The sequence below is a fragment of the Diuraphis noxia genome, unplaced genomic scaffold, assembly GCF_037042655.1.
Source record: "Diuraphis noxia isolate RWA-SAM2 unplaced genomic scaffold, SU_Dnox_SAM2 contig0001, whole genome shotgun sequence".
Taxonomy (NCBI): Eukaryota; Metazoa; Arthropoda; class Insecta; order Hemiptera; family Aphididae; genus Diuraphis; species Diuraphis noxia.
In genome coordinates, this window is record NW_028301711.1 from 66,115,791 (window position 1) to 66,133,191 (window position 17,401).

Genomic DNA, 17,401 nt, shown 5'->3' on the forward strand with positions numbered 1-17,401 from the left:
GAAAAGCTCTGTCTAGGTACATGTTTTTGAAAAAAAATTTTAAAAAAGATAAAATAAAAACTATAATCCTTGAAAAAATAAGATTTATTTTAATATTTTTTCAAGAAAATATACTAAAAATGAATAAAAGTAAAACTTTTACCTATTGATAATCCTTATTGTTTATATATAAAATTATAAATATGTAAAAGAATATAATATAGATGTGGGCCTTTTTTATGTATTTTATTTAATACGCTTATAATAAGGTTTTGTTATACATTTTATTGCTCTTACGTGCAACATGATATAAATTTCGTGATAATCACAATTATATATATATAATATTATGACCACGTAGGGTGGTAAATCCATCGATCGAGGTTTGGCTCTATCTGGGTGAATTGTTAAGGTCACTGGGGACCAACGGGGCGAAGTACTATTCGCTGTGTGTATAAGCTGATAAAGTTATATATACCGCGTTGGACTAGTGTAAGGGTTACAAAGGGGAGTATAACTTGTGTAAAATAACGCTTTTCGAAACATTGATTTTTTTTCTTCTTACGAATAAGTATATAGACGTAAGCTTGCAGTGCGGTTTACATATACACTCACTTCAGCGAATGAGTCTGTGTACGTAATATACAAAGCCGCAAGGACGAAATTAATTAAATAATGTATCAACATATTGGGGCGGGGGCTTAATTTGCAATAGGGAGTTTCCCTCCCCTACCGTGGGCCAACACCGTGTAATATAATTGGTAGCGGCTTTTCAAACACTACCTTTACGATTGACTCGTTACTATACTGTCTTAATACATAATATTAATATATACTACCTATCTTACAATGCGTTTAAACATTTTTCAGCGCCGATGCCGGAAAGATTTAAGAAAATCCGCGGTGCCAAGCCCAAAGGTGTGGCCAATCGAAATAGAGGTCTAAAATGGATCCGACAGAACGCCGTTGAAGGCGTAGTGTATTTCGCCGATGATGATAACACTTACGACGTCAGACTGTTCAATGAGGTTAATATTTTTATTTATAATTTAATAATTAATTATTTATTTAACGTGGTGTTGTCAAATAGAAGGGTATAATCGGTGGTTTCTAGTATTTATAATCAATGGTGTTATTACTTTATGCTCGCCGCTCGACAATTTGTTATTGTTTTGTACGAAATGATTTGTTGACAAATAATCAATTTCAGAGACACAATACAACAATAATCGTTTAATCTATATATATATATATATATATATATTATTAAAAATAAATTTATAGCTTAGCTCAGTAGAGTTCAGTTATATTAATATATTATTTTAGTATGTACAATCAATATCACGATTGTATTATGCTGTTAACGTAATATAATTTATTTTTTTTAATTATAATATTTAAATTTCAAATAACTTATCATTATAATTTACTAAATTAATTGAGTTTTACAACTGACAAAGGAAATACTTCTTATAGGTAAATTTTCTCGACTATTTTTATTTAGAGTGTGTATACCTATTATTGTCTCACGTTGGGATATTTTTGTTTAATAAATATGGTACCTAGGTAAGTACTTCATAATAGCCCAAATTTAATAAATTTCATAATTTACATTCAACTAATATTTAAAATTTTTTAACAAACTGTAGTAAAATATTACATGTTCAGGTTATATCCTCTATGAAAAAACAACGATCTTTATCACCAATGTTTGTGTCATCAGGTAATAAATAAACTTCAGTATAATAAAACAAAGTTTTGAATAATTTTAATCGGGTTGAATTCTAAAAAAGCAGAAAAAAATATATTGTACAGTTGGTTTTCTCTTAATGAGGACTTGATTACCCCTCCTCCCCTATTTGCACCAATGAAGGTACTTTTATGTAGTTCATACTACTCCAGAGTTGTTCAATTTATATTAATATTTACCTTCCCAATGGGTATTTACCAGAGGCACATCAATTTGTTATTTTTTCAATATTTTTTATTTTTCCGTTTTAATTTTTATTTCTTTAGAAAATTAAACAATACTGTACTAGCTTATACTAGCCTTGTATATTATTCTAAATTAGAATTAGAATTCAAGTTGAATTATAATACTTATACGTAGTTGGCTAGTTATATAATATATAATATCATTGTTCGTTTTGTTTTTTTTCTTGATTTTAATAGTAATGAACTTTAAATAGACTTTTTAGAGAATCAAAAATTTGTATAATTATACCGAAAATATTAACTCCTAAATTATTCTTATAAGAATATTAATATTAGAAACGTACACAATGTAAAAAACTTTCTCTACTAGAATTTTTTCGGGCGTGATGATTATAAAAATTTAATATTTACTATTTTAAATAACACATCAAACGATCAAACTAACCGAGCAAGATGGGTGCTTAACCTTAGATGAGTGCCCGGCCTCTTTCAATCTTGAAAAAATATTTGTTCTTAGTTTTTACCGGAAAAACAATTTGTAGATATGCTTATTGCTTATAACAATGCGAATTTAATTAATTAAATAATATTTTACAATACTATATTGCACATAGTTTTACAATTTAATTTATTGCAGGATGTCTATTGAGTGACACCTACGTAGAAGATAAAAACTATAATCTTGCGTCTTTAGTACACCACCACCAAAATATAAATTGATAAAAAAAAAAAAATGTTTGTTAATGCCTAATGGAATCGCAACGAGAAAATTAGTATTTACAAATGTTTTAAAATAATTAAATATAATAATATTCATATTCATTTGGAATTTATAATTTTATACGAAAATAATGTAATTACAATCCAATAGTTAATTTTCTATACTCACTCAGATTTACCATATTATATTTCTACTGCTCTAATATTATCAACAAAATATTTTTCCACAGTCGATCGGATATCCTATCCAGTTTTTTTTTTTATTACCCCAAATAGGTTTTTAATAATTTTTTCCCTATTTGTTATTGTCTTTTATTTTAAAAGATGTAATACATTGATTTATATTTTTACGAATTATTTATTTTATTAACTCAAGTTCATTTTTACTTCATGATAATGTATTATGTGCACACAGATGCGTAATACGCAAAAGGTATCCATGTGGCCCGTAGGATTGTGCACAAGGACTGGTTTAAGTACACCAATCGTGAAGAATGGCCAATTAGTTGGCTTTTACGACGGTTGGATTGCCGGCAGGAAGTTTCCAGTCGACATGGCTGGGTTTGCGGTTAGCGTCAAATTCCTACTAGAAGTAAGTCAACATTTTTGACCTATATATGTTTTAAAGAAAACATGTGAAAATGACCGACAAAAAATGCCAAGGAAATAAATAAAAAAATATGGAGTGAAAACTAATAATGTAATATTACCGCTTTCTAATTTTCTCGAATGTTATATACACGCCGGGGTTAATTAGATTGTAAATGCCCATTTAAAAAAATTAGCACCTTGTTGTGGTTGAACAATTTGTAATTCAGACTCACTAACATATCAGTGACTGGCAACAAGACTATTTTGTCACACAAATAAATAATATAAAAAATGAAAATGTCTACATAGGGAATATCCAGAAATAAAAACTTATCTAGATACGCGGTAGCGTGTCAAGCCGTGTGTAATATTACACGAACCATTTGGAACCACTTTGACTCCCTCATAACTCAAAAACTATTCCACATAAACATGTCAAATTTGGCTCATATATTGAGACTTACAAGATACATATATGCTAAAATTTCATAAACATACCTCAAACTGTTATTTAGATATATTAACGTCCCAAAATCGTCATTTTTATCACTGACTGACCTATAGATCAAAATTCTAACCCAGTTCCAGGTGACCTAGAAAGTTCAAATTTGGCATACAGATAGGTAGTTAGGTATAAAAAGGAAAAAATCAGAAACTAGACAATTTTTAATTTTTAAATTTTTAAATTTTAAATTTTTTAATCAATTGATTTTATTATAATTTTTCAATTATTTGATCTATTATTAATTTTTCAATTAATTAATTAAGTGCCTCTAATTTAATGTAATGTGGTCTTAAATATCTGCGCTTACCTTTCCCATATCGCTATTCCAAAAATACGTCCAGTCAAATATGTGTCGATATTTGTGACCCGCGCGCAACATACTTTTTTCTATGTATGTAATTAATAATTAATATTAATATTAAATAATTTATCTTACGATTATGAATTACCCATCCATCAGATGATAAAGTTATGATACTTAAAAATGTACTCAAAAAGAGATAAAATAATTTTATATTTTATACTCTGTAGGTATACAACAGAAAATATTTTATAATAAATATTATTAAATGTCAGTAACTGAATTATAGTATATAGTAATAAACTTTATTTATAGAATACGAGCAATTTTGTTGTGTTAAATTTGATTAAGCATAGTATAAAATTATATACTCAACTTTTCAGTACTAATTCCCAAATCCCAATACAGTAGTGACACACTTAATATAATTTAATTTAATTATACATTTTATATTTTATAATATTAAATATATGATTTAACAACAAAATATTAAATAATAATAAAATAAATTATTGAATAAAATATTAAAATTTGATTTTGAATAAATACATTTATAAATTATTGATTATTCCTTATAATCAAAATGTTATAACTACTTATAACTTATTAGAGATATACGAAGATCGGTTGAAAATTTTTGTAATGGTGTAAAATTAATAATTTAGGTACCTATTTAAAAACTAAAATTATTAGGTACCTATATACCTATATACCTACCTATATTTTTAAACTAGAATAGTAGAATATAAAGCTTAAATCATAAATATATTTATAATATTACAATGAATATTATTTTAAATTCTACAGTTATATACCAATTACAAATAGTGTTCACATCATTCAGTGTAGTATTTACATAAATTATTTTAAATATGCATAAGAACCTACATTTTTTTTTTTTTTTTAATTATAGCAATATAATTATTCAAGTATAAAACTACAAAATATATCCTAGACTGCAAACCGTCTCCGCTCAGATTATATACAAAGGTATAAATCATTAAATTCGAATTTAATACCATCCATTACAGAAATTCACTTGTAACCTACTTTACAGCAGTGACATCTACTTACCCGCAATTTTTAGTTCTACGTATGTTGTTTGTTATATTAAATTAAATATAACAGACAATGCATTTACTAATAAGCAATTAGTTGGAACAATATCTTGATAGAGCTAACTCAGCATAGGCGTGCGCAGAACTTTTACAGGTATGGCACAACTTTTTCTTAATAGGTGCTCAGTAGTTAGTTTAGGTAGTGGTTATTTTGTAGCAATACTGAGTTAAAATAAACAATTAAAAAAAAATAAAAATATTTTTAAATAAAAAAATCTTTCATTCAAAAACACATTATAGTTATAACTTTATAAGGTTAATCGGCAATTCCCTGGAACAAATACTTTGATTTCTTCAATTATTTCTCTATAATCCAGTTTCGTACAATACTCATAAGCTTTTAAGACGCTCTTGGTTCATATACTTACCCGAAGTTTAGACTTAACAATATTTAGCTTAGAAAAAACTCTCTCACAGGAACAACTTGTGACAGGTATTATACTAAATAATTCGATTGTTTTATAGAAATTATTAAAAATATTTCCTCTATCAGATTGACCTAGCCATCGAAGCCACTGAGTAATAGTCACCGTTGATGAACCTTTGGGCATTTCTATATTTGGAATATTTTTTAATAGTCTGATTACTCTGATTTCACATTTTAATTCATCAATACTAATATTAAATGTTTTAAACAAATAAGTATAATCATTTCCAATGCTTGTCCGATTGATTAAGTTTCCAACTGCAGAAATTAAATTTAAAGTTTCTTAATTAAAACGTAAATTTAATTGATAATAATTCAAAATCCGAATCTTATCTATTGCGTTACATTTTGGCGCGAATCACCTTATCAGAATTGAGTTACCAACATAGATAATAAATAAAAAGATAGAACCGTGATTTTACAGAATATTTTGTAGAACATGTTTTCTAACATTCTCAATTCTCAGATATAATACAAAAATTTTATAAAAAAAATAAAACATAATTTTTTTAGAGAAAGTTAAGAAATCACACTCAGGTACGGCACAGGCCGTATAGGCCGCACCCGTGCGCACGCCTATGGAGCTAAGTAAGTGTGGTTTGTTTTCGGTCGTCGTTCCTAGAAATATAATTTAATATAGTTTTATCTTTTATGCGTAATCTTGTTGCTTAAAACGATGTTTTCATAATTTTTTGAAACGTGAATCATTGTAGTAAAAGTTACCAAATGCATAACTTACTGATCACGATGTATTATAACACGTAATATATTTACGATTTACCTAATGTATCTAATTTTTTCATGTTTTTTTTTTTTTAAAGTAATTATTGTCACATTTAAAATAAGTTGTTTCGAGAAGTGATTAGTTATTTGAACGAGTACGTCAACAAAATTGATGTTATCGTTTTTTTAAATTTTAGATCAAAATTTCAAGTCCTAACCTAAGTTTACTTTATTTTATCAAAAAAAAAAAAAAAAATGTGACATGTTTGCTGAAGTTATAACCCAAACATAATTGACCCTACTTTTGTACACTCACACCAGTCACACCTGGATTTATGTAGATGCAAATGACCATTTTAAAAGTTGAAAATTTTCACACATTTTCTATGTTTATTTTTATAAAATCCATTGACTTAACAAATCTCATGAATTTAAACTTTTACGTCAAACAATGTAGTTAGAATATGAAATAGCAATATCAGCTCAAATTGTTCTTTCCATACTTAAACAACCCACTCAATACTTAAAATAGTAACCAGTTCCACTCGTTATGTCCCCCTTCATATGTATGATATATTTTTAGTTACATATACCTACCTAGTATTTAAACTCTTATATTATCATGTATAGCAAATATACTAACATAACTGACAAATACAATATATCGTCCTTAAGTACCTACTAGTTGCTCGAGTAGGTTCTTGATAGTTATATTTAATATAAACATTGTAACTTAGAAGTACCTAATATTAGTTTATACAGTACAATGTGCATACATTATTTATTTATTGTTTATATTACATACGGGATAAAATATTAAAGTTTTCGAATGATTTTTAATCGTTTGCCACTTAAATAATTCAAAGTACCTACTTAAATATAATTCTTAGATAATCAAAAAATGTTTGGAAATATTTAAGCATTCAAGCTTCAAAGGTTTCTTGTTTATATACTTTAGTTCGCCTTTAATATTTTGGATATTACTTTCTCAATGTGATGAACTGATGAATAATTGTTTTAGTTGTTTGTGAAGTTTAAGACCTTCCGAGAAATCTTGATAGCATCAAGCTCTTCGCATAATTTTTCATCAAATAATCATATTTCCCAAGGCAAAACCAAAATACAGAAATAGATAATAGATGACAGATGTTAGTAATTAACAAAAACAAGAGTAGTAACATTTTAGCTGTCTATACATTCGTAAATGTTTTATTATTTATAGTGCTATGAAAACAATATTCTTCTTAACGTCAAATATCAGTGAATTTTGTTATCAAATTATCTACAGATTATTTTAAATTTGTATACTTGATAACATAATTGAAATACAAACAGCTACAAAAATACATTTAAATTGATAATTTAGTGGATTTTCGTGTATATATGGATATTTTATTTAAGTTGTAAAATTATTCTGATATCCGTATAATTCCCAGTACTGTATACGCATTACGGATGTTCTACATAGAATATTTATTTTTCGCATGTTTTTTTTTTAGAGACCTAATGCTCAAATGCCCTACAAGCCAGGTTTCGAAGAAGATGGTTTTTTAAGAACCTTAGCTCCTTTTGAACCCCATCAAATCGAATTAAAAGCAGATAATTGCACCAAAGTAAGTACAGTGCAGTGTATTAATTAATTATTAACTGGTTAATTCTTTAAATTTGCTTTGATCACATATTGCTGGTCTCAAAAATTCAATGTACAAAAACTGTTAACATATAATAAATAATGTCATAATGGCACATTTTATTTAATAACGTAGTATGAATTTAAATAACACGTGATAATAATAGTATAAAATATATCCAATAACACATTTTGTGATCATTTTGGATATTGATTTAAACTAATGTACCTATTTACTAGATTTATGATTTGAAAACAAAAAATATCATATATGTAATACAGGGTGATTTATTTATCAAACAACACTAATTTTTCAAAAAGTATTGACTTTTTTCAAAACTGTAGATTTACACTCTTCTTGAATTGTATATTTTTTTAATATTTTTCACCCTTATATTTATTAGGTAAACCACTATCAACTTTTGATTTTCAAATGGTAAACTATACTTAAAATTTCATAAATTAATAAAGCTATTTTTTTAAATTAATTATTACGTTATAATTTCGAATTTAGCGCTAGTAGTTTATGAGTTATAGGTATTTAAAGTTTTTGATTGGCGTAGTGGAGTGGTACGGGGTTACCCCGCAAAATGTTGGTCCACTACTCCGCTTGTCTAAACTTAAAATACTTATAACTCATAAACTACTCGTCCTAAATTCAATTTTTATGAATCAAAATACTTAGAAAAATATTTTACTTAGGAATATGAAATTAAAAAACTATTTTGTCATTCAAAAAAGTAAAAAACTTAAAAAATGATAAGGATAAAAAATATTTAAAAATATAATTTTTTAATAAAAGCGTTGGTTTTTTGGTTTTACAGTAGGGTCTCGATTATCCGAACACAGGCTAATCCGAAAGACGCGGTAATCCGAACGGGCTTGAGAATTGTCTTATCGCCATAATATGTACATACTACATAATATGTACATATTATGTATGTATTTATAAATAATATTTTCCGGTAATAAAGTTTTTCAATTATGTGGGACAAGGCTACCAATTCATAACGGGAACCAATGTACAAAAAAAAATCAATATTTTAAATGGTAAAGTTCATAATTAATATTAATATTTTTATGTATTCAATGTCTTTTGAAATAACGAGTTTTTACACGATTAATACAAATAAAAATAAAATTTCATATTTTAAATAAAAATAAAATTGATGTTTTTTTTTTAAGCCATAGGTAATCCGAACGACCCCTTTCCCCAATCTCGTTCGGATTATCGAGACCCTACTGTACTTGAAACTATTTAAAAAAATATTTTGAAAAAAGTCAATACTTTTTTAAATAATGAGTGTTGTTTGATAAAAGAATCACCCTGTATACTATTTAGATAACTACCTATTTATCATTATTATTTATTTATTTACGGGTAATAACCCTACTAGATACATAAATATTGTAATTTAGTACATAATATAGGTATGGTAAAACATTTGATAAATAACATTTGAAAAAATAAATTAATGAATAACTAAGATAGTATTACTTAATATTCTAATAATACAAAAAACACAATATAGTAAAAATAACAATTGGAGGAAATACGAAAAATACGAAAAACTCAATACAGTAGTAAAATTAATAACAAAAATAAATCTAATAATTTTTTTTTCTTACAAAACTATCGAAAAATCGATAGAATTATACAGAAATGAAAAACAGCCGCCGAAATGTTTTGTTCTATATACGTTCAGCAGTGTGTAATATTTGTTATGGTTTTTGTACATAATTTACTATTGAGCAAAATGTTCCGATCTGATTTATTGTTGTGTATCAAACTTTTGAATTTCTTTCAGCACTTTATATGTATCGTATTTATGCAACTCATACATAATGACATATTTTGTTTATTGTTTAAAGATATTAGTGTGGCACACGCAGACGAAGAAGAACGAACCGTCGCTGAATGTGGACAAGGAAAAATACAAAAACACAAACATACTTAGCCTGAAGGAAATCATAGTCTGACACACTAGAGCCGTCGTAGCTGAAGGATTTTCGTTGGAAACAGTTTATATATATATATATATATATACCTACGCCATGTCACGTGTAGGTATATGTAATTTGTTTTCGCCGTGATCCCCAATTTTTTAACGAGAAAAACGGAGTTTGCTCATTCAAGGTTTTTAATTACCTAGTATTGTTTTCCTGGACATTATTATTTCATCTTTCATTTGTATTTTTATTGTTTGCGTCCTGGATTTATGTAGATACGTTTCTTAGTTTCAAGTACCTACCTATTGTTTATAAGTTGTATGTACCTACATTAATATTATTTTATCATTAATAGGTATTACCCATTATAAAATGTTATTTTATATTTTGTTAATCAATTTGTTGTCTCAAACTACTAGTCAGTCGTGTTCCCTGCCACAGCTATGGTTGGTGAGAAGGTGAACCCCCACCCCCTCTCCCCCGGCCATAAGTTTACTAATCAGTTATATTTGTATTGTTATTATTTTGTAGGTGTCGTTAAACTGATGTGTCGAACTTACACAATATTCAAAACATTTAGTAACGTGAAAAAAACAGAAAAGTACGACACATGGCTGATTGTTATTTTTCTAAGGCTATATTCCAACAAACCTAAAGGAAAATCGAACTTAATTTTACAAACCTATTTATATTGAGTTTAATATTTTTAGTCGCAAACGTATTTTTTTTTAAATAATAATTCAATATTGCATATTGCAGTACAGTCTGGGTACAGTCTGCGTGTCCCGCAACGATACATAATATTATTTTTATACGGTCGCATTTTGAAATAGTCCCTGTTTTAACCGTGTTACGACGTTACCTAGGTACTTACGAACGTACAGAAATCAAATTTCCATTTACGTTTGCCTATATTACGGTTAATGCCAGTATACGATGTAAAATATTTCATTCATTTAGAGTCAGGTGGGAGTTGGGGGATTCCGGATTAAGGATAAAGGGAATATTCTTTGGATGAAATAAACGGTGTCCAACGCGATCGAGCCACCGATTAAGATCAAAATAATTACAATAGGGCCGACGTTTGTGTGTCGTTTCTACAATCATGCTAACTACTAATTAGTTCATTCCAAGAAGTCGTGAGTGTTATAAAAACTTACACTAAAACGAAATAGTTACGACAACGTTAATAAACAATAATCGCGTTTGTTGACTTCTGGACTATTGATAGAATACAAAAACTGCTTGCATTATTTCACTGGGGGTGCAGTGTATCATGTTCAGTAAAAAGGCACCTACTTAACTGACTGAAGTAATGTATACTTGTAATGGCTTAGTATTCAGGTCATAATTAATAGTGGACGTTTGGACTTAGTGTATAATGTTATATAAATGATTTATACAATTTGCCAAATACCTCTGTGTTATATACTATATGTATAAATTATATTACCTACACGATTCCTGATTGTTGGCCATAATTATTAGTTTGGAAGTTAATCAAAATATTTTTAATCTATCAATATCAATTATTCGAAATAAATTTTAACATGTAATGATTTACATTATTGTAGAAAATATTTATCAATCAATTTTCCTATACGCAATTGTAGGTACTTACCTTAAGTACTTATGGAAAATACATGTAACAAATGTATTGACTTTAAAAATTTGAGTCGTTGAATGAGTGATGGTTAAAAATATTTAAGTAGGTGTCTATAACAGCGGTTCCCAACCTTTTTAGCCGGCGGTGCTCTTTTGTTTGTACACATTTTGTTAGTTGCCCTGCTGTGAATATTACGAGGAACGTGATAAAAATAAACACTTGTTTTCATTCATAGCTGATTTAAATAATTTTATTGAACATGTTATTATCAAATTATAATTTTATAGTTGAAAGTAAAAAGAAAAAATTCTGCTTTAACAGTGAAAAACTAATAATTAATGAGATATTTGAGACTGCTAATTTTTGAAAAATTCGGCAATATTTTTATCTGTTATTATCTATTCTTGAATTATTCAACACATATTAGAAACACTATATTTAATATTAGATGTATAGTTAGTATGCTAAGTAATTTTGTACGTAATACAATTTTTTGTCTTTTCAACTAAAATTAATTTTTAATATATAATTTAATAATTTTTTTCATTCTCGGATGAGCTGTGGTGCTCCTTAAATGAGCTCGTGGTGCCCTTAGGTTGGGAACCGCTGGTCTAGAACATAGAACAGATATCCAGTTATGATAGTCGGCTCACCTACTTATGTACCTATATACCTACTTTATATTTAAATATTGCTTAAACTGAATTCGGATAGGTATTTATTTTGAAAATTATAATTTATACTAGTCAATACGGTATGTATAAAAGCTTATTTTTAGATTATCTCGGTCGACCAAATATATTTTATTAATTTCTTGATTTAATAGTATTATATTATACGAAACCTACTCAACCCTTTCATAGAATATTTTGTTTAAAGTAAAATATATTAATTAACATTTGTAAAAACTATTTATACTTCCGTAATTAAAAGTTTTCTTTTTTATTGAATAATACACATTTATGTACGTATGTATACATTGTACATGTAGGTACCTATTTATTTATTCATTATTGTTAATCTCGCTGTTACATTTTTAAATCATGATATTCAAACATATCCAACATTTTTTTAACCATATCATCAAATTGTAAAATTAATGATTAATGACAAAAGTGTATTTTATTATTTATTATTATTATTATTATTAAACATAGGTACATGATGTTTATTCCTAAATATTGTTGTTTTAGTTAATGGTTTATTTTAAATAATTTGTTAAGAACTTTTTACATTGTACAATTCAAAAAACAACATTATTTTGATATTAGATATTATGTATAATCGACAAAATGGTATACATTTAGACAAAAAAAATATATCACTATTATAATAGATTATGTTATTTATATATTATAATATCATTTTTTCATGTATTTCACAATAACTTTTTTAAATGTAAGATTGATGTGATATTGGCACTCTAAATAATATCTTTTGTTGTATTTGAAATTACTTCTTAATACATTAATAGCACAAATAATAAGCTACAGGGTGCCATAAAATAAACTTGATAAGAGTTTTGCATGTGATAATCTTAGATGTTGTCAATCGTCTTCATCGCACAACATATTTTTTTACATCTTTAAATTGTTATATTATGCTAAAAAATCAAACTTGTATTACAAATTTATACGATCCTAGTATTGATGTCAGTTTACAACAATAATCCAATGTCAACTAAATAGTTTCTATGGAAAAGGATTGGTTTATTAATATCTATTGTCATTGTAATATGTATAATTATTTATCCATCATCATAGAAATAATATATAATATCGACTTGTTGATTAGGTTAGGATTATTAAGATTATTTTAAGTTTAAGTATTTAATTTTAGAATTAGTTTATAAAAAAAAACATACTTTAAGCTATTTAATGAATTACCTATATACTCATTTATAACAGTTATACTCACATTTATACTTACACTTATCTTCAACATTTAAAACTGTAAGTATCATTTATAACAATAATGATGAATGATATGATAAATCAATTATACATTTATAACTAGGTACTTACTCAAAAATGTTTGGTAAGTACCTACTATAAACTTAATACTGATATATATGAAAATATTTTAATTTAAAATTATTACTTGCTTAATTATTTATTATATTCTAGCAGATATCAAAAACCAAATATAATGCATTTAAATTAAATTAATGATTACTATTATAATAATAATTATTATTATAACAATCAAAATTATTATTTTTGTATTCATCGTAACCTATAAATCACACTGAAATTTGTAATTTTCATCTCCCACAAACAAATGTGGAAGGTGACAAAAACATGTACCTATATCAGATAATATATCTAAGTTTAAACTGTAATGTGATTTTAGAAAAAATAGAAAATTAAACAATATTTTAAAATGTGCTTAATAGACTTGAGCATTTTTACATAAAGTCTTACACATAAATAAGTTAATGATTGAGATGTTGGACAAATCGAATGTTCAGTGTATTATTTCATTTTATTAGACAAAAAACCAAACAATCACAATTAAATGATTCCAATGAAAATATTGTTTTCTTTTGTTTAACGATACATAATATTTTATATTTTAAAATTTAAATAATTTTATGATTTAATACAAACATTCAATCTGAAATTGTTATAAATTAAGTCAGTGTGAGTTGAAAAGATGAAAATGGAAAATTTTTGAGCATCCTACTCTTAAATCTTAAATAATTTTCAATCGATATGGACATACAATTTATTACCTATTCATAGTTGCAAAAGCATTTGACTATAATTTTATTTGATTTAACTTAGCTTTAGATAAGATTTGTCGTTACTAATTTGTTCAATAAGAAATAACATGTAATTAAGACCATTTATTTAATATTAACTATTAAATCCTTGTATGTAGCTGCTCAAGAGATGAGTTAGGTGTAAATATCATTGATTTAATATAATTTAAGTGATTACACTATTCGAACATCATTAAGCTATTTAACAACTAGGTATCAATAATAATGTTGTACCATGAATCATAGTATGTTAATTTATTTATCTATGATGAATATTAGATTTGTATTATTGAAAGTATATTGTACAAAACTGCAATAATAAAAAATAAAAAAACTGTATAGGTTTATTATATTATATTATATACATATTTATAAACAAGAACATTTTTTTGTAATTATTTTTTTCTTGCATAAATATTTGTATGATTTCACTTACTTAATGAAATTATGTACCTATATGTTTCCATTTACTGGATCGAAACATAACATATAAGAATGATTTTGTAATGAACATTATTTTTAAATGAAAGAAAAAAACCTGAATAAACTGTTGCTTGATATAATTTTGTGTATTTGTTTGCCTATATTACAGTATTACCTAATTAAAATATGATTCTTTAATATCAAATATATTTTATAGGCACCTATCATTTAAAATACCAACTATTCAATTTCTGTTTGTGATAAGTTGCAATGTATATTAATTTTGACTTTTCCTTATTTTATTACATCTTATATTTTAATTAAACATAAAAGTTAATTTATAATCGTTAATTATTAAATTTAAAAAAAATGCATCAAAAGTATTGTATGTAATTGTAAGTATATTTCTGATTTATCACTATTTTGTTCAATTTAACAATTTAACAACTTAACACGTATGAAATTTTGTAATATTAACAATAATTTTGTTAACTTTATATAATACTCAATTAAATTAATATACCCCTTTATCTAAACAATAAAAATATATTGTTGATATAATTTTGTTTTTTGCTATATTTACTTGCCTCTTTCATTGCAAACAACAATTTTGTCTTGCAACTTTGGAAGAGGTTAATGTACTAGGCAAAAATTGTCTTTCCTCCACTCATCATGTAAGTAATACACATGTCGCATTGTGAGATTTATATTAGCATTAGCTGGTAAAGAACATGAATTTTCTTGCACTAAAAGTTTATTTTCATGCAAATGCTTGGGTTAACCATTTTCAAAGTATTCCAAAAATACATTATTAATCTGCAACATTTCATTACTATCATAGATACCAAAAAATAAAAATGCACATAATATTTAATAATAATTAATTATTAAAAATGGAAAAATTTATATAATATCTTAACGTTTTCTGAATTACTATTAAATTGCAATGCTCAACTATCCTAATTTTTATACATTCAATATCAAAATATCTTAATTCAATTTTTGAAATGTACCTAGTTTAAATAATGCATACACATAATAAAGTGAGCTTAAATCACTTCAACCAGTTAAAATTGAGTCGTTATAAATTGTTAGATTAATTATATTTATTTATGTAATATATACAACTGTGCTGATCAAACCTCTAATAGTGATTTAATTATATAATTTTAATATAAAGGTATTCCTGAATTCCTAGTAAACCAAGTACTTAGGGAAAATACTGTACTGATATTATCTGACAAATATAAGTATGAAATATGAATATATGATTATATATTAATTACTATCATAGAAATTTACATAAATTAAAAATTCGATAATGCCTATATATTAATTTTATTTATAGGTGCATTTATACTGTTATTTTTAACCCAGAATAGATTTTATTTTTAATTCTAAAAATTTATTTATTAAAACAGTCACCCCAGGTTAAAATACCTTAGTTCAGCGTTTCCCAAACCATGGGTCGTGACTCGCGGTTACGATTACAGCTATTTTAGTCGTAAATTGATAAATAGTATAAATAACTAGTATTGTAGAATAAATGACGGAACAAATGCACTTTACCACGCCCCTCACGAATTTCAATTTTTTTTTTTTTTTAAAAAACGTGTTTTTCAACGCTGATTTCGAAACTGAATTTTTGTGCGGAAACCATTATTTTGGAAGTTATAGCCTTCCAAAGTTTGCGATTTTACGTTTATACGCATGCGCTCAGCATCACTATGCATTACCGCTGCGCGGAGCGTATATAACCTATTTAAATTCTTTTTACGGGGACAATAATTTTAAAGTTGAAATTCAATTTTTTTATTTTATTGTATATTATACTTATACACAGTGTTAAATATTTAATAAACAATATTATCATCAGTTTCTTCATCTGTTTCTTCATCATCTGTATCACTTGAGTTTTGCTCAACATTAATTGGGACATTTGCGTTGTACAAATGTCCAGCTAATTTGAAAAACTCTATTAAGGCGTCATTTTTATTTTTATTTTGTTTTAAAAACATGTGTTTGGCGAGATATCTTCCTATAAAATCTTTCTTCCTATGATATTGAGGTAGTGAAAATTTGGCATGTCTCCAAAGGCCTTCAATTGTATTTGTATGCTGCTGAGTTTCGGGATCTTTAAAATTAATACTATGATTAACCTTAAAATGCACATATCCTTCGTCATTCAAACAGTCGTATGCCTAATATATTTAAGTATTAAAAAATATTAAATTTATTAAATTTTAAAAAATATTAAATTTATTAAATTTTAAATAATTACCTTCCAACAGTCAGAAATGATCGTTGTCCCTGGTAAAATCCACTCTTTTATAATGTTGAGTAATGTCGTTTTGTCTCTTTTCTCCACTGGGACAAGAAAACATTTATTGGTCCCTCGCTCGACACCTCCAAATACCCACTGACCTTCAACTGCGTGCCCCCTATGGTATTTCCGCTTTCCAAATTTACTTTCGTCAATTTCCACTTCAACACCCACTCCACCGATTTTAACTTTATGAGCAACTAGTCCATCATACTGTATGATTTCTTAAGTATAAAAAAATGTCCAACAGTTTTAAAAAATTTCTTCGAGTGCCCTACCTCCGAGTTGTGGCTTTTTTCGTACACAGTCAGTCGGTAACTTTTCATACAGCAGTATTAAGGATTGAAGGTCAGAATATTTCAGCGATTGAAGCTGCCAAAGTAATCAATGAGTTACGAGCAAATTT

At 26.4% G+C, this 17,401-nt stretch overlaps 1 protein-coding gene across 2 annotated transcripts in view; it reads left to right on the forward strand.

The window, feature by feature from the left end:
• The window catches only part of LOC107168652 (galactosylgalactosylxylosylprotein 3-beta-glucuronosyltransferase P-like), an 89,773-nt gene extending 74,961 nt beyond the window's left edge, over positions 1-14,812 (forward strand). Inside the window, exons 3-7 of one of the 2 annotated variants that reach the window (XR_016189522.1) lie at positions 850-1,007; positions 3,050-3,226; positions 7,799-7,912; positions 9,802-9,993; positions 10,411-14,812. Coding sequence is in view for 1 of the 2 variants with exons in the window: in XM_089216420.1 (XP_089072546.1) it covers positions 850-1,007; positions 3,050-3,226; positions 7,799-7,912; positions 9,802-9,909 (557 nt within the window). In the remaining variant the exon portion in view is untranslated. Of the gene's footprint in view, positions 1-849; positions 1,008-3,049; positions 3,227-7,798; positions 7,913-9,801 lie in introns of both variants that reach the window. The other variant, XM_089216420.1, reaches the window with a different exon arrangement.
• Positions 14,813-17,401: the final 2,589 nt, after the last annotated feature.